This window comes from Mauremys mutica, chromosome 13, assembly GCF_020497125.1.
Source record: "Mauremys mutica isolate MM-2020 ecotype Southern chromosome 13, ASM2049712v1, whole genome shotgun sequence".
Classification (NCBI taxonomy): domain Eukaryota; kingdom Metazoa; phylum Chordata; order Testudines; family Geoemydidae; genus Mauremys; species Mauremys mutica.
In genome coordinates this window covers 4,686,134-4,713,773 of record NC_059084.1, presented here as the reverse complement: position 1 = coordinate 4,713,773, position 27,640 = coordinate 4,686,134, and the positions used below count along the sequence as shown (strand labels likewise).

General features: G+C 41.3%; 1 protein-coding gene across 1 annotated transcript in view; it reads right to left on the bottom strand.

Moving 5' to 3' along the window:
- Positions 1-27,640, bottom strand: part of PRPF6 (pre-mRNA processing factor 6) — a 35,010-nt gene that overhangs the window by 3,715 nt on the left and 3,655 nt on the right. The window contains exons 4-20 of the mRNA XM_044985760.1: positions 26,970-27,048; positions 25,816-25,992; positions 24,087-24,242; positions 22,050-22,144; positions 20,916-21,072; positions 20,498-20,660; positions 17,210-17,328; positions 16,293-16,511; positions 14,482-14,604; positions 13,446-13,567; positions 12,072-12,210; positions 10,920-11,039; positions 9,403-9,579; positions 8,048-8,181; positions 7,313-7,404; positions 2,936-3,050; positions 414-540 (exon numbers count right to left, since the gene is read on the bottom strand). Of these exons, the coding sequence (XP_044841695.1) occupies positions 414-540; positions 2,936-3,050; positions 7,313-7,404; positions 8,048-8,181; positions 9,403-9,579; positions 10,920-11,039; positions 12,072-12,210; positions 13,446-13,567; positions 14,482-14,604; positions 16,293-16,511; positions 17,210-17,328; positions 20,498-20,660; positions 20,916-21,072; positions 22,050-22,144; positions 24,087-24,242; positions 25,816-25,992; positions 26,970-27,048 (2,314 nt within the window). The remainder of the gene's footprint in view (positions 1-413; positions 541-2,935; positions 3,051-7,312; positions 7,405-8,047; positions 8,182-9,402; positions 9,580-10,919; positions 11,040-12,071; positions 12,211-13,445; positions 13,568-14,481; positions 14,605-16,292; positions 16,512-17,209; positions 17,329-20,497; positions 20,661-20,915; positions 21,073-22,049; positions 22,145-24,086; positions 24,243-25,815; positions 25,993-26,969; positions 27,049-27,640) is intronic.

Below are 27,640 nucleotides of genomic sequence, written 5' to 3'. Positions count from 1 at the left end.
GAAAGGTTCTGGATTCAGAAAATGATCAAGTCATTTGTAGGTTTACATTTTCCTTTCGTAAAGGCAATCAGCTGGCAATTTCTGAAGCTGAAATCTAAAAGGTAATTCCATCTATTAACAATGCTGCTTTTAAAACACCATGTTTTAAGTCACACTGCTCATAATTATCTAGTTAGCAAAAGCAGTCTCAGCCTCCCACTCCTCAGGCCGAGTGTACTGCAGAGGCAACATACTCTCTGCTAGGAACAGGGTGCTCTTAACGGCTGAGCAGTGATTTCTGTTGCTGATTAACAAATGGTGATGATGGGCTTCAAAAACAGTCCTGTTAAGCCAGCGGAAGGTGGGGTGGGGACGCCGAACCACTCCCCAGGAGGTCACGGCTTCTATCTATAGAGAGACACACACTCTCCTACCTCAGTGCCGTGCTGGAGCTCGAATTTGTAGAAGAAAGCCCAGGCATCCCCCAGGTCTGAATCTATCTTCACTGTTCGATGGAACCATTCTCGGGCCTTGGTTATTTTACGCTCGCTCCAGAACAACCTGTTGTGGGAAGGAAAGGGAGAAAAGCAGAAGTGAGCAGTTGGCAGATCACTCTCTACTTGCAGAGACAACAGGTCACCTGACACTGCTTGAAAAGTTCAGCTCTTGGCTCTCCCGGCACTGAGGGGGCAGCTTTGCGAGAGATCTTTCTGCCTGGGAAGGTGGAAGAGGGACTGCAGAAGTAAATGAAACATCCACTGCTTCCTTGCCGATTGCTGACTGAGCCTAAAAGGCTAAATTAGGAAGGGAGCAGGGGGGAGAGTCAGATGTTCTGAAGAAAGGATGTTATTACACCTCTACCCCGATATAACGCGACCCAATATAACACGAATTCAGATAGAACGTGGTAAAGCAGCGCTCCGGGAGGGCGGGGCTGCGCACTCCAGTGGATCAAAGCAAGTTCGATATAACATGGTCTCACCTATAACGTGGTAAGATTTTTTGGCTCCCGAGGACAGCGTTATATCGGGGTACAGGTGTACTTCTTGAAACCCAGACAGAATCTCCCCCCCTCATTTGCTTACTGTCAGTCAACCATGCTGCACCAAATTCATAAAATGAGAGGATCATGCAGGCAATCTTATGTCCCACCCCCATGTTCTTAATGTTTTAAGATGATCTTGTAGCTATCTAACAAGCTATGTACAATCTTTAGATATTTGGAGCTTAAGTCCTGTACCTATAGAAATGTGTCCAGATTTACAAAGGCCAAGATCTGAAGCAGATCCCATCGTACTGTGCAGCAGAGCCATCAGTACAAGTGCACATATACAGTGAAATACTAAAACTTACTGAAACAGATGTACATTGAAAATCTGTTTCAATGCAAAAGGGTAGGAGTGGGATTTAGATGTATAAACCCCAACTTTTGCACTCACATTGCCTGTCGCCATTTCTAAAATTTGATCATGAATTTCAAAACTTCGCCCCCCAAGAACTAATCAACTGTGTCAATATTTTATGGGTTTGGTTTCTGTACATCAAATAGAGTTCAATTAAAACTAGCGAGGTCTTTATGAATAGGAGGCTGTGTGATTGGCTAAGCTGTTAAGTTGTATAATTTTATGGTTTGATAACATGATTGTTTTTTAAGCCTTATGATACTCTTGATTGTTCGGTGTTAGATAAACTGTGATTTAAAGAGCAGGAACACTGATAGGAAACAGACAAAACACCTGCAAAGTAACAATTTGCAGTAACATTTCCTTTTAACAAAAGCTCTTCACAATCATGTTACAGCCCAAGGTATCAGAGACACATACAGAAGACTCATTATGGGAGGCGGAAGCAACTTGTGCTGGGTTTAGTTTAGCTACTAAATAGTCTGAGCCTGTACCAGAAGGGGCCTGGAACCAGTTTCCCTAAAGCGAAAGTTAAAATTCTTTTCCTTTGCTGACAAAACTGAAGAAGTCAGCTGTCATTGTCTGGCAGACCCTAGTGCCATAGTAACTGGAGAGAATCCTGTATGATTTGCTTTGGCTTACAAGAAAAGTTGTGTAAGATTTGGGCACTGTTTTACACACTTCCTCTATTAAACTCTTCTGGTATTTACAAAAGAAAAACAGCTGGTTCCAATCACTATTGCACTAAAGTCAGCCCTGCACTTGAATGGAGGCCCTTAACATAAAAGAACAGGAAAAAAGCCATGAAGCACAGTGGATTAAAGTACTCGCCCTTCAACATTAGATAACTCAAAATTTGGTCTAGGCAACAAGAGAAAATGACATTTTAGTCTTGTTTCAATTCCTAAATGGACATTTGCCTGCTTCACAGAAGCAAATTCAGCACGACCAGCAACTTATACTCAGGAAATGCCCAAAATGAAACAGCCTGGGATGATGGAAGCAGCAGAACTGGAAAAGCAGAGTATGCCGGGTCAAGATTATGGGCCACTGGCAGAATTTGGGGACTAAGAGGGAAGAGACAGAGAGTTTAAATAGCACCTGTCCACATTAAACTGGCACAGCGGCCAGCACAAGCAGCCCCACGCTTCCATGGGCATGAACAACATATCCCCAAAAGGAAAAGCAATTATAGCTTGACTTCAAGTCTTTGTCAAAGTTATGTACCAAGGGATCCCATGCTAGTGAACAGATCTCAGCATGAATCCACAGTGTTCCCCACTGCACTCCTACACTTCCCAGCTGACATTAGTACTCTGAGAAAAGGCAGACAGCTTGTGTTCAATCAAGAGAAAGAAGCTGATTTGCACTGATGCTCAGAGGCTATACAGCTGCATCAGTTGTTCCTGGATTTGAGGCATATCAATACTGTATTGAAGCAAGACCACGTGATACTGATCTGCAGCAGTGTTTTCATGGTGTATTGACCTTAACTTTTGTCCAGAGACAAAATGTCTACCTTTACTTCATTAAAAATAGGAATAGCTACTCACTTGGCTACAGCCAACAGGACGTGAGGGTCGTGCTCACACTTCTTCAGGGCGTCCACACTTTTGGTCTTTCGCTGTGGTCTTGCCTCAAGGAAAATTGCTTCTGACCATAGGATTCCTAAAAATCAAATAGGAAGATTCCAATTTTTGTTAAGTCAGAGATTAAAAGGCCACATTACCAAGAATAAATGAGCATGGTAGGTGCTTAAATCCAGAATGGAATGTGTCATTACTGCCTCAGATGTTCTGGCCAGAAGGGACCATCATGATGATCTAGTCTGACCTCCTGCATGCCACAGAACCTCACCCACCCACTCCTGTAGTAGGACCATATCCTCTGGCTGTCCGAAGTCCTCAAATCTTGATTTAAAGACTTCAAGCTACAGAGAATCCACCACTTATTTCAAAACAGGCCAGTGACCCATGCCTCACTCTGAAGAGGAAGGCAAACTCCCTCAGAGTCTATGCCAATCTGACCTGGGGAAAAATTCTTCCCTGACCCCACATATGGCAATCAATGAAACGCTGAGCATGTGGGCAAGAACCACCAGCCAGACACCTGGGCAAGAATTCTTTCTAGCTCAGAGCCCTCCCCCTCTAGTGTCCCATCTTTGGCCAGTAGAGATATTTGCTAATAGTAGTCATGGATGGGCCACAGGCCATTGCAGGCAATCATACCATCCCCTCCATAAACTTAGCAAGTTCAGTCTTAAAATAAGTTAGGTTTTTTGCCCCCACTATTACCCATGGAAGGCTGTTCCAGAACTTCACTCTTCCGATGGTTAGAAACCTTCATCTAATTTCAAGCCTAAACTTACTGATGGCCAGTTTATATTCATTTGTTCTAGTGCCAATGTTGGCCCTTAAATAATTCCTCTCCTTTCCTGGTGTTTATCCCTCAGATGTATTTATAGAGATCAATCATATCTCCTCCTCTACTTCGTTTTGTTAGGATAAACAAGCCAAGCTCCTTAAGTCTCCTCTTGTAAAATAGGTTATTCATTCCTCTGATCATTTTAGTAGCCCTTCTCTGCACCTGTTTCAGTTTAAATTAGTCTTTCTTAAAGATGGGAGACCAGAACTGCACACAGTAGTCCAGAAGAGATCTCACCAGTGCCTTGTACAATGGTAATAACGCTTCCCTATCTCTATTGGAAATACCTTGCCGGATGCATCCTAGGATTGCATTAGCCTCTTTCACAGTCGCATAATATTGGTGCTTCATAATCATCCTGTGATGGACCAACCTAATGCTCAAATACCTCTCACCAAAACTCACTAACTTTGTACTGAATGCTTCTTTGTTTTGTGCTCTGCAGTATCAGCTGCTATTTCCTGAATACTGAAACTCCAGCTATGAGGCGCTTCTACAATACACACTCTTAACTTCCCTTTTTTTTTTTTTTGGTACTTCATACACTAGGTATGTGCCGACCCAAAGACAATGGGAACAGTGCAATATAGAACTATCCTCAAACCTCTTCTGGAGACTCTGCATCATGCAACACAAATGACTGGTGTTATGTGGTGGCTATCTATGGATGCATCTGTAAGCAATGTTTGAACACTGTTATCCCACAAGTGCAGGTAAATGTTTTAATTGTACAGACAAATATCACACATTGCCTACATACTAATTCAGTTAATTCTTGAGTGCCACAAGGTGGGATACACTCATCAACTCTCCAGTGGTTAACATGAAGGGATAAACGGTCTGGGGAAACTTTCCACAGTTCTCTTCATGCACCCAGTATATTTCCCAAGAACACTGCCAACAAATTATTAGAAGCAAAGCTAAAATGCCTTGAAAATATATACATGTCTAGTAGTCTGCTACGAAGGGGGCACTTAGCATGAAAATAATAGACCACCCAAGGTCATTATTGACAGATTGGCAGTAGCCAAACTTGAGCCTGGTCTATACTACAAAGTTTTACCAGCGTAGTTGTTGGCTAGGAGTCCGGGGGAGGGCGGAAATCACACCCGATAGCCAACATAGTTATGCCACCAAAACCCTGGTGTAGATCCAACTATGCTGACAAAAGAAAGAGATGGTGCAGCTATGCCTGCAGAAGAACTTCTGCCAGCTTATACTGCATCTGCACTAGAGGGCTCTGCCAGCATAGCTACACTATAGCTAGACAAGCCCACAGAGAACGACCAGGACCAAGAAGGTAACCAAATCTCTCAGATAGCCAGGAGTGAAATTGTTCAGTATGTAATTTTAATTGTACAGGACACACTACATCTAGCTCTTCAAAGCGAACACGGCAGGAAACTACTCTCATGAGGAAAAACATTAAGAAGCTGTAAAACGAACCACCTGGAAGCAGTTGGAAGAGTCTGATAAGGAACGCTGAAGTCCTCCCAATGATCCTTACTGTACCCCGCTGCCAAACAGGCCAGCCACAGGAGGCCCAGAAAAACTGCTCTAAATGCCCACAGAAGTTTAAGGTTACACATCCCCAGATAATTTTTCTTTCATTGCCAAAAAGCTGAAAAGGAAATGTCATGCTCCTTTGAGCAGATCTGCTGCTTCACTTGCCAGCCAGCCACACCTGTGGAACACTCTAGAGCTGTGGAAATCTTTAGAAGTCTTACATGTGCCAGGATTCCATCGGGGGGGGTCAAAGCAATAGCTTCCTGTAAGTGGCAGCCACGTATGCCCCATAGGTAAGGCTAGGATTCTGTCATGGATAATTTTAGTAAAAGTCAGGGACAGGTCACGGACAAACAAACAAACAATTCATGGAAGCCGTGACCTGTCTCTGACTTTTACTCAAAACATCCCTGACAAAATGGGGAGGGAGGAGGGTCCAGCCCCCTGCCTGGGAGCTGCAGGGGGCCCCGTCAGCAGTAGTGCCTGGGGAGCTGTGGGGTCGCCACGGTGGCTGGGAGCTGTGGGGGGTCCCACTGCTGACCGCAGAGGCTGGGCTGCTGTGGCAGGTTCCCTGCTTCTGGCAGCGGTTAATCAGCTGCAGGGCCCCCAATGTCAGAGGTGTCTGGAAGTCAGAGATTCCGTGACTTCCGCGATCTCCGTGACATAATCGTAGCCTTAACCATAGGGGTGTATGTGTGTGTGTGTACGTATACACACACGTGCACACACACACACACACACACTCTCTCTCTCTCTGTTCTGATTTCACAGATAGTTTAGAGCAATAATTTTCCCTTTGTGTCTTTCAAGACTTCTCCTTATTTGCAGGGTATATTTGTACCAGTGTAGGAAAGGCCATGACCTGACCTGAGCATGTGTTTTATAACTATTGTGGTATTCCACACTAGGGGGAAAAAAATAAAAATCTTTTCTCTCTCAATATTATTTAGCTATGTAGTTGCTACAGGGCTGTTATACAATTGTGACTAGGAAGGGAACTCAGCAATCATGAATGGCAGGGAAGGAGGTTCTGGACGAAATACTTATTTGTGGCTCATGCTACAAAAAAGTTTAGAAACCCCTGACCTAGTGGGAGGGTGAGAGCCGGAACACCTGCATTCTAGTCCTGGCTCCAACACAGATCTGCTGTGTTATCCTGGGCAAGTCACTTGCACACAATCAGTTTTCCCCATCTGTAAAATAGGGATAATATTTACCTATCCCATGGAAGTGTTGTCAAGGTGCCGACAAGCTCCGACATAAGGAATTCTTAAGAGTGCACATCTAGTCATGGAAGATGCAAACAAGTCTCCTAATTCTTCCACTAAATCATACCTTGCTGAACAGTTCTATTTCACAAATGATCTCTGTTAACCCAGAGTACTTTCATTCAACCCCAGAACCCATCACCTCTTTTAAATAGAAGCCATCAGTTTAGTTCTCAGAGAAAAAAAAAAAGTCACCCATGTCCCGAATACTCTCTCAGGAAACCAGGAACCACATACTAGGCACAGGCCTGATAACACAATCCAAGCAACACTGCAGGAAAACTGAACCACCTGTGAACAATCCATGCCCTTCTCTTCAAGCAAGAGACAAGAGCATCTGGGACCTCTAACAGATCAGCAACACTTCTTTTGCATAAAGAAATTACCACCTCCTAGACCAGTGGTTCTCAAACTTCTGTACCGGTGACCCCTTTCACATAGCAAGCCTCTAAGTGCGACCCCCACCTTATAAATTAAAAACACTTTAAAATATATTTAACACCATTATAAATGCTGGAGGCAAAGCGGGGTTTGGGGTGGAGGCTGACAGTTCGCGACCCCCCATGTAATAACCTCCCGACCCCCAGTTTGAGAACCACTGTCCTAGAGCATATCATAATCTAACCAGTACATAAGATGACGTGGCTAGCAGAAACATCTTAGAGAGATGAGGAACCCTCTTATCCACCAAGCAAAAATAACTGCATTTCAGAAAAATCAGCTACTCCTTACCCGAGTTGGGACATTCCTGCAATGCCTTGGCCATCAGCGTATTAGCAATGTTTTTTAGTCCAGCTCTGTATTCTAATCGCACAGACTCTAACCTGGTGTGGAAAAGACACCATTGTCAACATCTCGATTCAGTAACCAAGAAAGCAAGAAACCTGTGAGATGTTTCATTTGAAGGACATGGGACTTGTTAAGAACACATCTACCAGTGCTCTCTGCACAGCTTCCAGGAGACTAATTTTGCTTACTCTCGTAAGCTCATTGGGCTAAATGTGTTCAGCAGGAAATCATGGAAGAATCAATGGCTATTATAATTTTTCCATCCCATGGGTTAAAAGACAATTGTGACCTTTATTTTGTAACAGTCATCTTAGATAAAAGCATTTAGAGGAGACTGAATTAACACGGAAATGGAAAGACCTGGTTTCAGAAAGGTAGTTTAGATTAATCTGCAGTTTCCATTACAAGAAAACAGTTGGCAACCAACTGCATTCCCAAAACAAGTAACATGATGGAAGCTGTGTCCTAGAAGAGCTCCCCCAGGGGACTGCAGGTATTCCGAAGGGAATTGTTGTCCCCAAAGCGTGAAATACCCAGGATTTTCCTTCTGGCTATATGCGACGATGGAGAATCCATGCTCGAATGGCAGGAGGTATGGGAAGGGTGCAAGGTGGTTAGCATGAAGAATACATTGCCCTTATTGTTCATGTGCACTCAGGTCAGCTCTACACTACTCACCAGAGGTCTGGATTCTTTGGATTCTTCAAGCGAGACTTCTCCAAGATGGCTCTTGCTCTGGTCAGTTGCCCAACTTTTTCCTCCAGCCTGGACAGCAAGAGCCACAGGGGTGTGGAATGGGGGCACTTCTTCAACTGTTAAAAAGAAAGCAAACAAGACAGGGTTTAGGGCATCAGGGAGAGATGACGACAGGGAGTTTATAGTATTGACTGCTTTTTATACCAAAGCTGCAGAGCAACTTCCAGAGAAGCGAATCCCCAATGAAACTATCTCTGTGGAGTGTGTGGAGAAGGGGGAAATGGGAGTCACTGACATCACTTGGTATTTTTTACACCCTTTTTGGTGAGTTTTGTGATAGGAATCCCTGCGAAAAATAGTTTTGTCTCATCTCCTGAAGTTCCAGGGAAAAAAAGCGCAATGCGCTGTGTATTACTGAGCCCCCTCAGTGTTATGAGGACACACACCTTGACTAATGGGTGTATTTAAAATCTGTGCTGCCTTGAGATGGAACATAAAGCGCTGCACCAGCAGAGGAGAACATGGTATCCAAATTTAGGTTTCCTTTGACATTAAGGGACTTTAGGCCACTTTTAGCCTCCAATTACTAACATGTCTCCATGTCAGTTTCATGGCTAATTTTAAGAACATTCACTCTCTTATTCCACATCACTCCCAAGACATGCCCCAAATATATTTGAAGTATATGGCAGCATGCACCTTTTTGGTGGCTAATCTATCTCTTTGGACTACATAAGCTCTCTCCTTGCACTCTGTTCCCCGTAAAACCTACCAATGGGCACTTTTTCTTCTTTGGTAGCCATTAGAATATTAAATAGAAAAAGTAAATATTTTAAAGGGGGGCTTGAATTCCTCCCCCCGCCCCCAATCAAGACGAGCATATGGCCAGTTTCCTCTTAACATTGTCAATACAACCGAAAGAATAGGTAACTCGGTTATAGCATAACCACAGTCAATCTACTTGGATGTGTGGTTTGATGTTTATACTACAGAACATGAATGTGTGACAAAGAAGAGATTAGCCTCTCATTTTACACAGACAAATCTGAATGCACCAAATATATGTAACTTGGAATGATCTTGGAACGAATGTTACTCTAGTGGAGGATAAATTCTATCCAGAGACTCTGGTTTAGATGTTCATCCTTTGTTCATCCTCATCACCTAGCCATTCCTATGTGATCATTCTACCCTTTAAGCAAGATGTCAGCATCCAGCCTACCACTCTGCAGGGACAGATTCCTACAAGTTATGGCTTTTGCTTTGAGGAAGACAGTTAATACATGATTTCCCCATATTGGAGGCATGAAGCAGAGATGGAATCATTCCATCCTTACCCCCTGATTATAGGCTTCCCGAGCTTTTTCTATTAGTTCATCTTGCTCCTCGATCTGCCCTTTCATCATCCACAGCTTGGGGAAGTCTTCATAGTGCTTCAGGGCTTCCTCACAGAGCTCCTGGGCAGCAGCAATGTTCCCGAGCACCCATTCCAATTTCACAGATTTCATAAAGACCTAAGACCAGACAAGAAAGTGCTTTATCATTAGCAGTTACTGATCCAGTGACACATCAATGCAGTGGATTCCTTGTTCCACAAACATACAGCTATTACATGTGCAGACTAGGAACAGATTTCTGAAAACATGACAATTGAGGCTAAAAAAATTCTGGGAGTCAGCAACAGCTAGAGATCAACACAAAAGTTATGCAGGAGTTGGAACAACATGATCAAACTTAACCCTTGCCCCAACTATAAGCAGAGTGCAGATAGTGATATTAAAGAAGTATTCCAGGCAAAAATATTTAGGCAGTAGAAGAGCACATGAACATGAATTTGCTCACTGGCTTTCCTACCACACCCCCCTTTCCTTTTTCAGGTCTCTACCACACTTGTCAATGTGGCTCCCAGGACTTCTTTCCCTCCTTCCCCACACTCCAAAGCTCTGAACTAGAAGGCTAAGGACTGCCAGATACTGCTTTCAATTCTTTCCTTTACCATTTAGAAGGGCCATTATTGAGAGATAATGTGCTTCTTGCTGGTCCAGATTGTGACAGACTAAAACCAAAAATCAAATACAGATTGCAAGATACTTAGATACTATTAGCTTCCCACATCTTTGAACACCCCCAATAGCCCATTCAAGGAGCAACAGCATCGAATCTGACATACGAAAGTTTCACAACCCTGACTGCCAGGTAGAGAGGAATGTTTAAAAAATTTACCTCGTATCCATGATCTTTTAAATTAAGTTTTGCTTTATTTTCCCCATTACGTCGACTAGATCTATTTTGTTTGAGGGGTGGGATGGGAGGGTGTTTTAAAATGGCCCAGTTGAAAATTGGCAAAATAACTTTTGACTACAAATAATATTGCTAGCTACATCCTACGTATTGACATACCAATGTAGTTTTATATCACAAACAAGAAGAGTCTGACCTTTGAGATAACATGCCTGTACTAGGAACGCAAAAAATAATGCATTAGAAAGTCTTCCCTACAAATAGGATAGTTTCATTTTTAAAAGCGAGAAATTAAATGCAAGACATGCTTTATGTAACATGACTATTACATAAACTGTCAGCTGTAACTGGGAATTTCTTGGCTTTTTCCATCTGTGTAACAATCTAAAGTTTTATTTGATCCTAGTCTTTTTTCTCCATAATACATTTACTTCATGTTGCAATGCGCTGGGGAAGCACTTTAACAAATCAGCCATGACCCTGCAAAAGACAAATAGCAGGATGCCATCTGGAAAGTCTCTGGGGCCATGAAAGTGAAGGAACTCCCTCTTCTTCCCTCCCCTCTCCCCCACACCAAAAGACGACTGTCGTTCCACCCATCACATGTTCTTACTCTGGCTGTGGGGGCACTGCTACGTGCTTTCGCCAGTAATCTCCTTGCTCTTTCATATTCGTTGTTTTCAGACTCCAGCTTCACAGCAGCCAGCCAGATCTCTTCACTGTTGGGGTTGGCCTAGGAGAAGAGAGTGACAAATATATACTCTGATACATCAGAAGATTTAATCCTTTGTTTGGTTCAGATTTAAACTGTAATCAGGCCCTTGTCAATCTCAGGTCAAGCTCTTCCCAATCATCTATGGCCTTTTAAGGTTACACAGAGTTCTCCCAAACAGACCCACGATCCAAGGATCTACGCCAGTTTAGGAATTGGACATTTCATTTCTAAACTGCTCAGAAGAGTTGGTCCTTGAACTCTCTTCTGAACCATCAATTAAAGTAGTGAAAAGATTATAAAGCTGACGCAGGGACTTTTTTATTACCCCTGTAGACAGTGCTTGGCAAAATGAACCCTTGATCCCTGATTGGGGTCTGTAAGTGCTCCTGCAATACAAGTAACTTCAGCGCATTAATGCTGGGAAAGGTTCAGAGCTCTAAGAACAATTTAAAGTTCCCAGAACCTAGTTGTGGAATCAAACATCAGTCACCTCCAGTAAGAACGAGTCTCTGCTGTCATTCAGTTTTACTACCACTCTGCTTTGGAGGCCTCACTCTCCTCCTCATCAGCACTATGGAGCTCCCCACTCCTTTCAGTGTCTGAAGGATAACTTCCTTCATTTTGCAGTATGCTGATTATACTGGTCCAGGCTACAGACAATTACAGGGGCAAACAGGAGGGCACTGCACTATCTGTGGGTGTGATCCTGGTTCTGGAATCCAAACCTTTACGTTTCAATGAATGGAGGAAGTAGACTAATTCATCCAGAGGAACCTGCTGATAGAGGGGAGACTGCTAATTGGGGAAACTGGGCTGGGAGTGGCAATTTTGAAAGGGTTGCTTCCAGCCTGCTTGTCTATTCTATCTGGGAAACAGAACCAAAAAGGAATGGGAGTTTTGCCATTTTGAAAGGCTAACTTTGCTGCTGCGGGAGCTCAGAGCCCTCTCTAGAAAGGACCTCATCATTTGCTTTGCTCTGTTCCATTCTGGCAGTAATTAATTTATGCATCTGCCATGTGCTCAAGTCTCTCAAATGACAACTACACCCACCTGGAAAGCCAGGGCCAAAATGCTTCTGGCTGCAGGCACATCTCCAGCCAGCCACTTCGATTTGGCTCCCATGAGCCACAGCACTTCTGCTTTAGGACAGTGAGCCACAGCTCTCTGCAAGAGAGCCTCCAGCGATTCCCTGAAATGAGAAAATGTGAGCTACGGTAACATGAAGGCACATCTATAAATCTGAACTGCCAGACCCTACTTCCACTATTACTCCATGTTATAAATAGTTATTGTTGCAAAGTCCAATGCTGTAAACTTTGATAAATCATGTCATAAGGAGATGGGGGTGGGTTCTTTTCCCATGAAGTTTCTAAAATCAACTTCTGAAAAGGGCTCTACAAAAAGTGAATCGTTGTTAAGACACCATCATGTGAAACAAGTGTTTATGGAGAGAGCTCACATACAGCTTGTGTGTCTTGGAAAGCGCTGTTCAGCCAAACAATAAACCATACTAGATATGGTGGCAACTGTGGAAGAAGTCTTTTCCAGCATTATCAGCTGAAGTAGCCTGGATCACACTGATAAGAGGCTATGTTTTCAGTAGAGTAAAAATGTATTTTACAAGTGAAATGAGGGGGGCTAAAGTCAGTCACCACCAGGAAACTTGAAAGGCTACTGACAACGGTGGAGGGGAAAAAAAAAAAGTTGAGAAAGTGCTCGAACATTACAAGCTAAGTCCCAGATCCCACCATCAATTACATCTGAGTAGTCTCACTGGCTTTAACGGGATTACTTGCAAGTGTGTCTGTAGGATTGCGGCCATAGGCACTTACAAGCTTAGCCCCCCTTCCAAGCTTTCTAAGGAGAAAATATTAGATGCATGTGACACACCACAAGCTTTAAGATGCACTATCTGCAGTTTGGCTTTTCTTTTCTTTTCAAGTTTAAGTTCAAGAGTGATCTTAATCAGAACATTTATCTGATACAAATTAGTAACATTTTTAATTAAAACCTGACTGAGGGCCTCCCTACACACACTGGCTGACTGATGAATGAGCGTACCTAGAGAAGTTTAAATGAAACAAGTGACTTACCATCCTACTTTCCCACCATTTCTCGGATGTCCCATTCCCAAGAGGTTTAACACCACCTCCATATCCTTCCCACATACCAGGTAGCCCCATTCACCAAGAGGATTTTTAATGACTTCACACAAGTAGGTGCTGTCTACCACCATAAGAAATTAAACTCAGTTCTGCATACAATTCCAATGGGTTTTCACCAGCTCAGAGACTTTTTAAATCCTATTATTCAATAGTTTATGGTCAATTTATTAGCTTCTCTGCCTACACCAACCCCAACCCACACACTTTAGAACTGTAAGAACACCCTTTTGGTAGCATGAGAATTATGCAGCATATGTACCTGGTTCCATGGTTCTTTTCAAAGTAGGCTGCTCGCAACCAAACACTTTTCTTGCTTGGGAAAACTTGTAAGGCATAAGCATAAATTGCCCGAGCACACTCTAGGGCATTGTGAGCAACACACTAGAGAAAAATGAAGGGAGGGGAGAAAATCCAAAGTCAGTCAGTACAGGGCCTAGAGATATAAAGTGCAGGATAGAATGATGTACATACCAATGGTGACACAGAGCTCAAGGTTTTACAAGCATTCCGGTGAGTGGTATTTACCAAGTATATATAATAGCAACAGGATAAACATCTGAATAGCAATCACTTAACAGAAATTAAATATATACTGGATTCGGAATAATGTTTTACTCTAAAGTGCAATGGTGGGATTCTCACAAGCACCTAGGAGTCTCAGGAAAACGCATGCCATTGATTTTCAATTGGGCTTGTGCTCTTAAGTCATTTAGGTGATTTTTAAAATCCAATGTTTTTAAAATTGGTCCTATATGCTTGCATATGCATTGCTTACCTACAGATCTCACTGGTGAACATGATTACATATGCACTCATGGTTTGTAGGCTCAATTCCAGGTCAACATATTGAAAATGTAGCTTTGGAACTTTTATAAAAGTAATACTGGTAATTTAGTTGTCAGTGCATATTCAGTCTATTCCAGATTGACAAAGAAATCCAGTTAGATGATGTAAACATTTGAGCTAGAATTTTCAAAGGAGCCTAAAGAAGTCTGCCACCTAACTCCCTTAGGCTCCTTTGAAAATTGCCACCTTGGCCTACAATATCTACTCATATTACAAAAACAACTGCAAAATTTCTGCACAACTAGCAGTCTCTAGAACAGGAAGGTTGCTGCAACTCAAAACTGAGAAGTGCTGACAGAACTCAGAGACAAGCTTGCACAGAGTCTGTTGGCATCTGGCCAGTAATATCAGCCCTTTATTTTCACAAAAAATAGATCTAACTTCCCAATTGTCAGTCCCTTTCCCCTATTATAATTAAAAGAAAACAGAAGGGTCCCAATCAGACATACACTATCTGCATCTTCCATCCAGGTATGTTTCCGATCTTCCTCTTCGATCCCAATCCCAATCACGGCTCGCATAACAGCCTGACATGTAGCCACACTCCCAGCTTTATCACACTCCTCAGCATCCTAGAGACAATAAGAACAACACTAAGACAATGTTATTCCAGTGTGAAAAGCCAGCAAAGGAGACAGCACATTATATTGCATCCTTTGAGCAGGAGACGGACTGACAAAGCATGACATCTCCAGCCTGGAAGGGTCCCCTCTCTCCATTTCACTGATTCCCTTTGGACTGAGCCACCTGTGGATTTTTCCAAAATAAAATTCTGAAAACTATGAAGGGAAGTGGGGAGACAGAGCATGAGAAGATAAGAAATGCTCCAAGACAGACTTAGCCATAAAACCTAACAAAAATCCTGTGTGTGAAAACAAATACACAAATGGAGGATGGTGGCATCAATGCTCATAACCTCAAAATTACTGAACTTCCTTTATGTTTGGCTTGATTCTCAGATCTCAATGTTTAAATAAAACTGTCGGCCACCACCAAATTAAGAAACATTTGGCACATTTATCAGCATACACAGGGGAAAAGGTTTGTTTTAATATATACACAACTCAAAAAAGATTTTTTTTTTTTTTGCAGAAGTTGAAACCTGCAAAGTAAATTCTACTTCTGACAGGATATCCAGCATGGAAAATTCCAGCACTACAGAAGTTTGAGAAAGGAGGACAGCAAGGTTTATAATGGAAGTTTAATTTCAGCCCTCATTAGATTGGTTCCTATTGCTATAAATGAAGTTGTATCTGGTTTAAATGATAATGGAAATGGTAGTTTTATAATTAAAAAAATATAGTTTCCTAACTGATATTCTTTTGACTGGTGTGCCAATTGTGCAATGCAGATGTGAAGAAAAGCTCTGTGTAGCTCAAAAGCTTGTCTCTTTCACCAACAGAAGTTGATTTAATAAAATATATTACCTCACCCACCTTGTTTCAGTGCATATACAAGATTAACGTTAATAGGGGTAGGCTCAGACACTGCCTTACTTGAATTTCAATTTGCATTCAGAACAAGAACATATGAAAACACTTTGCTGCCTTCATGCACTCCACCAAGTGCTTTAGGCCAATAAAATATTTTATACGTTATTTTAAAATAATTTTCTGCCTTTCAAGTCCAATTTTTTCAAACAGAAGGATTAGAACATTAAGCCAAGTGAGAGGTACATTGCAGAGCCTATTGCCAATCCAGGGGCTTTGCAGGCATCATTGTTACCCAAAATATTCAGATGTGGACACTGCACAAAATCACTCCACTACTTTTTGCTGTCCACATGCAATCAATTACACCCATTTTTTGTAATGTGTTGCCGGAAAAGGCCTCCTTTTGGTGAGTAGATGGCTTTTAAATCAATAAATCCAGGAGTAGGTAATACACAAAAGCACAGCTTGAGGCTTGTGCCCCTAACGCCCCGCATACAGCAGCTGCTTGAAGTAGCACAGTTTAAAAAAAAAAAATGTAAATCTGACTACAGTAAAGTACGTTCTCCAGCTAGATTGCAGGTTACTTCCAGACATACCACTTAATCATGGCACTAGCCTGGTTCCTTCCAGCTCACATAGTTACTGATCAGAAGTGACTCAGACATGGGAGACTGGTTGATAAACGATATCAGAAATGTTAAGTTCCATATTATTTTGCATCAGTGGGCTTCAGAGCGGGAAGAGAATGAACAATCTGAAATGTATGACTGTAGTCCAATACTAGCATGCATAGAAGGGTTTTTTAAAAAGGGAACACACACGAGTACCTGGATCCACTGCTCCCTGTTGATTTCTACCCCATTTGCCCGGAGGGACGTGATAGCTCTGTCAATGATTTTCTCCACCATCTGAGTGTTTCCATTGGCTTCCTCCAGTTTGGCAGCAGTTATCCAAATGTGACGGTCTGTTGGAATGTTCTCACGGGCTTTGTTTAAGACTTTGCGAGCATTCTCATATGTCTCCAGCCTTGCCAGAGCAAGCCATAGCTGGACAGCAACAAGTTAGATGTTAAAACAAGGAGACGACAACACTTCATACAGCAGTATCTGCCCAGTCAACAGAGAGAGATAAGGCTTTGCACCATGCAGATATATACTCTTTGGTAGACTCTGCCTATCTCACACTATAAGTAGGCTGCAAGATGCCAATATATAAGTAGTAAAATAATCAGAGTTTACCACTGGCCTTGAAAATTCAATACCTTTTATTCCAAATGTATGAATATGTTGTCTGTTGGAATTCTGCAGTAATATTTTCTGTTGTGTTGTCAGTTGGATTTATAGCTCAATATATGGTTCAATGTTTTTAAAGTGAAAAGAACAGTGGCCTAAGTAAAGTGTGTGTATTTGTGCAATTATCATAAATGCATGTGCAAATTAGGTAACCGTGCAAGCAAATATGCCTAACTAGCCATTTATGGGTACAATTACCCAATTTACATGTACAATTACAGTAACAAGTACACAACAAAATGACGTGTAAAAACATGCTGAAAACCATCACCTGAGGCATGCAAATTAACCCAGAAAGATACTGCCAGACCTGTCTTGCTGGTCAGTTAAAACGCCTGGTAAATCTGCCCATGGCACTTTACTGTCAAGTTTGCTTTTCAAACCTTGTAAACATCAGACCCGTTCTATAGGAATATCCTTAACCTGAAGCAGAGAGAGATTTGACGACTTACTTCCACGCTGGTTGGGCAGCATTCCACTGCTCGGCTCAGCATTATCCTAGCATCTTCAGGTTCTTCTAACTCCACTGCTGCTTTCCACAAGCGTACTGAGTTCGGAACATGCTCAAGGGCTAGAAAGGTGAAATAATAATATGAATCTTGGTAAAGAAGTCTTTTACGAGAGAGAGAATGCTGTACTAGCAATAATCACTTCTGCAAACATAGCTATCCCTTTTCTTTCATTGAGGAAGTCTTAAAAAAAAAAATCATTACAACAGTTTTGCTCACTGAAAAATAAAAGTGAAGTTGGAGAGGGAGAAAAAGTACTGTTTGTCCAAATCAGAAGGTCCTCTTGTTTCTCTTCAGCCAGTACAAGATGGAAGAATTGGAGCAAAATGAAATTCCACAGGCTGCAAAAGTCTTAACTGGTAACATCTGTATTAACTCTTTCAGAAACTGCTTCAATGGTTGTCAGAACACAAAAATCAGGAAAGCAAAGAAGCCATAAAGCACTATTTCCCCAATCCAAGCCAAACAAAAGTGATTTTCAGACAACTGTTGTGCAAGTTAAAGGCTTTTCCACTTAATCTTGACTGTGCCCAGTTTGAGATTTTAGAGCTGTTAGATATTACAGGTCTAAGTAGCGTTCAAATCAATTTTAGAACATTATAAATGTTTTAGCTCCTTAGGACAGGCATTTTGTTACTGCATCTTTCACTCAGGTATAAAAACAAGCATATAGGGATTAATTCTCACAAAAATGGATATGACAGAGGGTGTTCCTTTTATTACTACAAGCAACACCAAAAGATTACAACAGAATATTTCTCTACTTTTCAGGTGTTTTTTATTTGATGCACTTTGTGTACATTCAGTTTCACTGTTTTGCCTGTCTGGTTAGTCTGTCCCATGCTTATATGGGAATGTTATAGCAACAGGGAAGAGAAACATTTTTAAAACAAAAAAATGTGATTGTAAAACCACAAAAAAATGAAAGATGATTCCAAGGAAAGTGTAACATCTGAAATTACTTTTAAAACCTGAGTTTTTGAAGTTGAGCAGGTTTCAAGTCAATGGTGTCCCTTTAATTGTTTCAACAAAGGTCCAGGGAAGACAAAGATTGTTATCCTGAGCTTCTCTCAGACTCAAAACCAGAAGAAAATACATATAGAAAATTATGTTATTCTGACTAGCTGGACGTTAACTGTTCTTCATTAAGTTTATAGTGGCGGGAGCTTTTCTTAAAGCCTTCTAAATGAGTAATGTCAGCCTTTGACAGCTTTAAGTGCTACTCAGCAGGAAAGAGCATGTCTTCACAGACACAGCATTAATTTCTACACCTCAAAATGGATTCTAGCACTCAGTTTGCTGCCTCACTAGAGAGGATAAAAGCATTAGAAGCTCTAGAGTGTTTGCTGGGTGATAGGATCATACAACCCACAGAAACAAAAGAGAAGCACATTACAGGATCATATTTCAGTGCTGCTACTTGGCACTTAGCCCTGATTATTTTCTGGTAAATACTGGTTAAAATTGCAAGTCCTCACATGATTTCTGATCCAAATGCCTCCAGGCCTCAGTTTTGTGCTGCACCATAGGAAGCAGTAGCCTAGGAACATCATGAAGCTGATAGTAACATGTGGAAATTAGAAGCAGCATGATAAATTTATACTCTTTTCCACCAACATAATCAGCTATACACCAAACTTTTTACCAGATAATATTCTGAACTGAAAACTGCTCACAGAACATACAATATCTCTAATAATTTAAACATCAGATGGAAAAAATAACTTGTGTACTTAACATGCTGTAAATCATCATTATAATCCAGCTCACAAGTCACATCCAGAAATCTATCACTTTCTCATATGACTAACATCTGTTTTTCTATTTAATACTTATTGCAACTTTTATAGGCAGACACAGTTTAATAGCAGCAGCTGTGCTTAGCAGCACATTGCAGAATTCTTTTGCCGTATCTAACCCATAATTAAAAAGCCACACACAAAATAAATATCTGAACTCTTGCAAGTTCCAGAACAACAACTGAAGCTGAAGCGCAAATCTTTTATTCAAATGTTGGCAAGTACAACACAAGTGTCATTTCATCACAGATAACCAACTAAGTTGCAACAGTCAGATAGGAGGCAATTTACTTCCCTTGGTCCTAATCCTTGCCGTAATCATACTAAATGCTATGCAGTCATTTAATACTATGGATTGATGCATATTAAAGATCTTCAAAGACATTAAATCCTTATCCTTTTCCCTAGACACCTAGAAAACGGCAGCAACTCCAAGTGTTTATTACAGAATTTAAATGCTAGGATTCAGCAACTTGACAAGGAGGTAGTTTTAATCTCTTCTGAAATGGGACTGGCACACTGACTTCAAGCAGCCAAAGAATGAATGTTGCAGTGCCATGGGTAAGACCTCTAATTTCAACACACCAGGATAAATCAGTCATGAGAGAGAAGTGCCAACCGAGCTGTTCTGTGCTAGTTAATGAATAGGCATTATGAGTTTGAAGGAGGCAGTACACTTCAGATGGCCGAGAGCTGTGATGGGCAACAGCATAAAAGATGCAAGCGTTTGAGTAAATAATGTAGAGAAAAACTATTTGTCATAGGAACATAGGAATTTCCATACTGGAGATCTATCCAATCCAATCTCCTGGATCCTCTGACCAGATGCTTCAGAGAAAAGTACAATACCCCACTGCTTGTAAGTCCCTAATACTTAGGCTAGGTCTACATGGGGGGTGAGAGGGGTGTCAACCTGAGATACGCAACTTCAGCTATGCGAATAGTGTAGCCGAAGTTGGCATTTCTTAGGTCAATTTACCTGGCCGTGAGGACAGCGGCGAGTCGACCGCTGCCGCTCCCCCGACGACTCCGCTTCCGCCTCTCACCAAGGTGGAGTTCTGGAGTCGACGGCAGAGCAATCGGGGATCGATCACGACCCACCGATCTGGTGGGTAGTGTAGACAAACCCTTAGAGACTGGCATAAGTCCTGAAGCACAAGGTTTAATATCCCTTCCAAATTTTTTGTTGTCAAAACTATAACTCTATATCCAATCCCATTTTGATCCTGTTAAGTTCTTAGCCTCAACAAGTTCCTGTAGGAATGATTTCCTCAGTTTAATCACACATAGTGTGAAAGAATATGTTCTTGCTGATGACAAGAAGAATAACATTTAAAACCCCAGGCCAAGAGTTTATGTTTAATTATTTTTTTAGAAGAACGCTTGCAGGAAATTGAAGGGTTAGTTGTTATAACCCTGTAGAAGGTCTCACCTTTCCTAAGGACACGTTTCTTTGCTCGTATATCTGTCTCCAGTTCTGCTGCTCTGATATAAATCCGGACAGACTGTGGAAGGTGGCGGACTGCCTGGGCCACCACAGCCTTAGCCGTATCTCCAGGCTGCAGCCGGGCAGCTTCTAACCAAACATCTTCACTCTGTGGGTCAGCAAACAGTGAAATTGACACCCTTTCCATCAGAGCAAACAGTGGCAAAAGTCCCATAACAAGTTTAAACTAGAGCTTTTGGATAAACACTGTTCTAGCTCCTCTGATATGTTACAGGAGAGGTTATACGGTATTAATCTATACTGAGAAGCTCAATGGAGGAAAATATGCTTTTAGTAAGAGAACTGGCCACACTCTTTTCACAAATTTTTGCAATAATCAACAGGGATGCAAAACAACTCTTACCTTGGGGCACATTTCTGTCCCCTTCATGATGAGGTTTCGAGCTACTTGCAGTTTGCCAGTGACCTCTTCCAGTCGGGCTGAAGCTATCCAAGCTGGTGGATGATGAGGGTTGGTCTCCCGCACAGACTTCAGAAGTAAACGAGCTTTCTTGATGTCACTGGTAAAGGTGAAAATACAAACAACAAAGCTTTTAGTAAGCTAAGGAACAGCTCTCCTTCACCAATAAGCTCCCCACACCCAGTTCCTCACAATCACACTCAGATGCACATTAACTCGGACCTCAGACATTTTTAGATAACACATTATATACTACCACTATACCACTATAGAGAATATATTTTAATGTAACTGAGGTCAATATGAAGGTTGTGTATATTTAAGTGACATTTTCAGGAGTTCCACATGTGCACTGTGGATTGTTGCATGCTGAAAGTGAAAGCTTGTTGTGGAATTGACAAGTGTGTAAGCATTTTTGGCTATTAAGGCTTAGGACATTTAAAGCAAAGGAGCTGAGGTTCTTGCACATGTAAATGTTGGTTTCACTTGGCAACTTCCTGGATTTTTAGTGCTGACACTAAGAAAATGGACTTATGCTACCTGAATTCTAAGTAAGTCTTTTTTAAATGACTGAATACAGATGTGAGCGAGGACTGAGCTACAGGTATTTTCACAAAGTCACCAGGCCAAATCGAGGTCAGTATTAACTAAGGGCAGTCACTGATCAGCAGCATGCATGAAATTTATTGGGTTATTTCCTAGCAGATAGGTAACTGCATCAGAAAGCCACCAGCACATCTGGCATGCTTGTTGGCAGTCTACACAAGAACTGAATAGGTAAAGAAACTGTACTCCCTCAGTCACAGAGACAACTCATCCAGGCCCAGAATCTAGGTATGCTGATGAGGGAGAACTTGCAGAACCTGTCCTATGGTACTTCAGTCTCCAATGCCATCAATCTAGCAATTTTCATAAATACAACATATTAGTAAAGATGAGTGGAATCCTTCAGACATGTACAAAGGTCACCTGGAAGCCATTTTGGCCAAATACATTAGAAAGATAAAACTTCCATTTACATGCAGAAGGGTCAACCATTAATAAATGCCAAACCAATTCACCCCAAACTAGACTTACTTGATATCTCCTCCATGTGTAGGTATCATAGAATTCAAGTCTGTCAGATATCCCTTCGGGTCCACCACAGTTTGGCCACTCACAGAGTCAGACACCTGGGAAAGTAAAACCAAAGCTGCTGAAATTACCAGTCAGAGCACTACAGTTTTGGCAATGAAAAATACATTAAGAGTGAAAACAAACAAAAACTGTTTTCTCTTAACTTACATGGTCATCTGGTATGAAAACCAAAATGGAATAAACTGGAAAACTTTGCTTAAACTCATGGTTTTTTGTTTTTCTAAAACAAATGACAATGCAGTGCACCTTTCCTACACAACGTATCCCAAAATGATTTACACAATTAAGCCACATTATCGGAGTTTAAGAAAACGGAGAGGGAAATTAAGAGGCTTAATCAAAAGGAGAAAAATGTTTGCAAATGAGATTAGAAATTAAAGAGAAAGTTACTGAGGTAAAAAGATCCCGAAAGGGTGTTCCAAATGGCAGCTGCAGAGGAGGCAGCTTTTGTACCAACACTAGTAACTTTGTAAAGGAGCAGGGAGGGGAGGATTGAGTAGAGAAGAAAAATATCTGTGAAGCAGGATGGAGCCTGTCCACTGAGGATGCTTTTTAGCTAGACCCTGTTACAATCATAAAATAGGAATTGAAACCAATGCGATGCACTCAAACCTCTCTATATGTGAAAAAGCAGGCAGAAATAGCCTATACATGCTGACTTACAAAAAAATCCCATTAATTTCTTCAGTGAGCTGATCACATTAGATATTAAGATCTTCAGTTTGGAGACGTTAAGGGCATCTGACATCACCTGTCCTATTGACTGGGTTTCAGTCAAGAGAATTGTCAAAGACACGAGAACTTGCTGCAGGTACCAACAACGCTGATAGTCATGAACTGTCTATGAACTGTCATTTGTTAATATTACATACACTCTAATTTTATGTTTTAAAAAGTTGGCAAACACATAAGAACTGTTGATTTTACAAAAAATGGCACTGGTACCAACTTGCAGTTAAAGATAACATGAAGCTGGCTTGCTTAAGGAAATCCCCGAAAGGATTAACTAAGGAATTTAGCTGAAGAGTAAAGTAACAATTAAATATTTGATTTTACTGGGGAGAAGGGACAATTTGAGAAAGAAAAAAGTTTTTGTAATATTGTCTACAGAAACATCTCCATGAGTATGTCTCTAATGGGCATTTGCCTTTAATGTAGCTATTCATTCAACATTCTACGACTATGTAAAAACAAACAAACAACCAGTGTATGTATTCAGTCATAGATGATGTTAATGACATGGTGCATTTTTTACTTCTGTGACAGCACTGCAGAACTAACACAGATATAGGAAAGGAATACCGATTCTGTTCTCTCACCTGAATCAACAGGACTGTTAGTTAAGTTCCAAACATCTGGCCAAATTTTGCCTTTAGTTATACTGAGCAATCCCTCTCAGATAATAGGTTGGACAAGCAGAACAAAGGGTGCAATTTAGCCTGACAAATCTTTAATATTTGCAAATATACACCACAGAGTCAAAAAGCGCACAGCTTGACTTTCAGATCCCATGGGAGAGTGTAGTGCTGGTGGTTAGAAAGGCCATCTTTTCACTTCTGAACCAGAGCGAAATTTGCTCTTGAAAACACTGAAATAAATATAGAACTCCATGATACCATTTCAGGATAAGTGTTGTGTACTGAATGGTTCACTAATTAAGATAAGAGGAACAACCATCGCACCAAACTAAAAACGGACTCTTTAGGTCTGATGTCCATTTCTGCCATGACTGGCAAGTTCAACTCCTCTGTGATGGTCCAAAATGCACTGACCCATCTCCCAGAGAATTCCTCTGGAACAGGCCTGTAGCTAAGGGCTGTAGGGTATTCTTTTAATTCTTACTGCCGTGCTTTTCAATGTTTTTTCACTATTTAATATCCAAAGAGAATAAAAATAGTTTTGCAAAACCAGGCTTCACTACAAAACAGGTACACCTCAGGTACACCTTTCAGGGTTATTGTGTTCCTGTAGCCTTACCTGGCTCAGTCTCATATCCATCAAGGTATTCCTGGCCTGCCCAATCTTCCTCATATCCAGTTCACCTGTCCCAGGTGTCATTAGCCCTGGTGTCATTCCTCCTGGATACGGAGTGTTCAAACCCCCTGGATATGGAGTGTTCAGACCGCCAAATTGCTGCCAAAAATGAGACATATTATTAAGGTTTATGCTGGGATTTTCAACAGAACTCAAGGGAGTTAGACGCTCAGCGCCTATGGAGTTTCAATAGGTGCTAGATCAGGGGTGGGGAAACTACAGCCTGTGGGCCGCTTCCGGCCCATCAGACGTTTTTATCCGGCCCTCGAGCTCTCGCCGGTGAGCAATGTTGGGGGATTGCCTCGCTCCACCGCCTGGCACTTCCCAGCCCCCGACTCACAATTCCATTGATGAGCACCATCTTCTGGCACACAGAGCCACACTGAGCAGGCGCAACTTCACTGTGCTGTTTCCAGGATTGGAAACCCACCCCTACACAGCAGCTCCCCCCCCACACCCATGCAGCAGCACACCCAATCCCTTCCCGGTTTCCTACGGCCCCACCCTCGAGAGTCTCGAAACCACCCAGGGGCCACATCTGTCCCAACTAGGGTGCCTCTGCCTGTGATGGTGCCTGGTATGACAGCCTTGGTGTCACTGCCAGCAGGGCCCCTAGGAGTCCCTGGTACCACCCTGTAGAGCCCCCCTCCTCGCACCTTGGTAACATCCCTTTTATAGAGCCCCCCCATGCTACACCCCATAGAGTCTCCCTCCCCCAACGGGCATTCATGGCCCACCATACAATTTCCTTTGCCCACCTCTGTGCTAGATGTTTATGAGTTTGAAAATCTTCCCCAGAATATTGCCAGTACAAGTTGAACAATTGCCTCCCAAGTCACAGTATGAACAGTGGTTCTTATATTGGGAGTTGAATAACTTCCTATGGATCATCAAGTGGTACTATTCAACAATAAAACATGAGAATAGGTATGTTCTCAGATTTATTTCATTAAGAAGTGTCAAAAGATGATCATGACAATATTAACTGAAAGAATATCAGCAATAAAGTCATATAATCATTTGGTGTCAATTTAAGTCCAATAAGTTTTCTCTTCTATCAGCCAATCGCAGTACTCTGCGCCCATTTAAACAATTAATTATGATCCAAAAAACATCAACCACTGACCTGTCAACTGAAAGGGAAATGTCTTAATTCTAGAAGAAACTGAATACATCAGCCACCAGGGGAAGTTAAATTCCACTTTGTGTTACATATTTGGAAAAGTTTCAGTCAATAAGAAATACATTGGTTCATTGACCAAAATTAATTATGGACATCCCTTAGCCAAACGGAGCTAAAACAAAAGGATTTTTAGAATCTTCCATTGTTAAAACAAAAGGCTGTCTGATTATTCTTGCTCAGATTCTGCTCAGCTCCAGAGTTTGCTGAATAAAACAGAAGTTTCCAATAAGCCTGGGACTGCAACACACAACGACCTCTTCTAAGGCTCTCGTACTAAAGAGGTCTTTCCATATGCTATTCACTTAAGAAAGGGTTAAGCCTTGTGCCTTTGTCTTTATTTTAAATGGAACTGCAGGATGTGTTCTAGGCTAAGAATAAGGCACATTTCACAGCAAGTGCTTGTCTCTTAGTACTATTAACCATTTTCTCCAATTTACCATCGGTAAAGCGGTAACTTCTCCATGTTTGTTTGTTTGTTTTCATGCTCACCGTTTGCCGTGGGTCCACAGAAGTGTGATTCTCCCCAGTCTGTAAGTGTTTAGCAAAGAAACTATCAGGAACAGGAGTCAGTTTCTCGTAACGTGGGTTCCTCTGACGTTTGTTCCTAGCATCACCAACTTCTGGAATACTTAGCCACTCCTCCTCTGTGACTTCCGCTAGCTTCCTCTATACAAACAAAAGCTGTCATTACTGATTTTAGAAAATTTTGTTTTTAAAATTTACAATTTTTAGTGGACTATCAATCTATTGGTTTCAGAGAATTCAGGGTCCCATTTTGAAATAAAAAGTCAACACTAAAGAATTTCAGTGCACAGGAGAGCTGTATACTTTTAATAGGAACCCTCCTTGTACAGACTGGGATCTTGACCTGATATTTTTATACTTTTGCCTTGTTATCTGGTAGCAATTGTTTTTAAATTTTAACAGGGTATTATGAATATGTAGTTTAATCTGACTAATTGCAATGTGCATCTTGAAAACGTTGAGAGTCAGGACTGAAATTTTTCTCCCTCCATATCAGTTATGTCAATCATGCACATTTTGAAAAAGCAGAATTGCAACATAGCTTCTCAGCTGGGTGACCGGACTAACCAACTCTCAGGGTGCAGGGCTTGTTTACACTTGTGGAGCCAAAAAGATCCGATACCAACATATGTGTATATTTCAATACCCTAATATGCCCATTTGGCAGAGAGGAAGGAATGGCAATGACCACATACACCTACAAATAAATGGCTGGTAAGTATTTAATCCTACCAGTCCTGAGAGTACACACACACAAACTACCAATCATACTGATTTACTGTTAACAGCATATACCAACAGTACTTTGGTTTAAATCAATACTGACCAGTAAAAAAACAGCAACCTGTGTCCCCGATCCAAAACCATTTGCTGAAAATCATACTACAATACTTAAGACATTATCAGCCCAAAATTGGTTTCTGCATCACTAGCTACTACTTTCATACCTGTTCTTGTCTATTATTCAATGGAAATCAGTTCTAGTTTGAAGGCAGGGGACATGCATAACATTCTTAATAAGTGCCTGTATAGAAAATACTATAGAATAGGAACTGTGCAAATAAATGCCCCAAGTCATGTCCATCTCTTCTTCATGTGCAGGACAGTTATCGCCTTACTTTTAAATCTGAAAACTGCTGCTGAATTTTGGGACGTTCCATACGGTACTTTTCAATCTCCTCTTTTTCCCGTTGTTCTCTAGAAAATAAAGAGTGCTGAAGTCAAGTTCACAGAAACACTAAATCCAGTACCATTATTATAGAAGAAACCTGTTTGGTCACAGCTCTTAAGGCATAAGTCTATATCAGAGAACAGTTACACATACTGCATATAGCAAGTTGAAGTTATTTATCTATTTACAGAAGAAGATTAAATATGTAGTCAAATAAGGCATATTGCAGGATCCTCAAGCAATAATACTCTAGAATAAAAATTGAACTTTACATCCATGTTTAGTCTTAATCCCCAGCTCCCTATGGATTTGATCAAATACTCTGTTTTTAGTAACATTTGTTAATAAACATACAAAATATTCAGATTAGAAGACTTCTCTAACAATATCTCACTTGTTGTATGATGTATTTAAGTTCAATTATATTAGTTTTGGATTAGCATCTCTCTAAATCACCAAACCTCAGTCACTTCAACCATATGTAAGAGAAGCTAGTCAGTATTAACATCTGTTCAAGGTGTCATACAAAAAGCCAAGCACTTCTGAAAATCAGACCCAGCATCTCTTACATTGGCTACCCAAAATCAATGGCTGCATTTGAGAATTTTGCCATTTAGA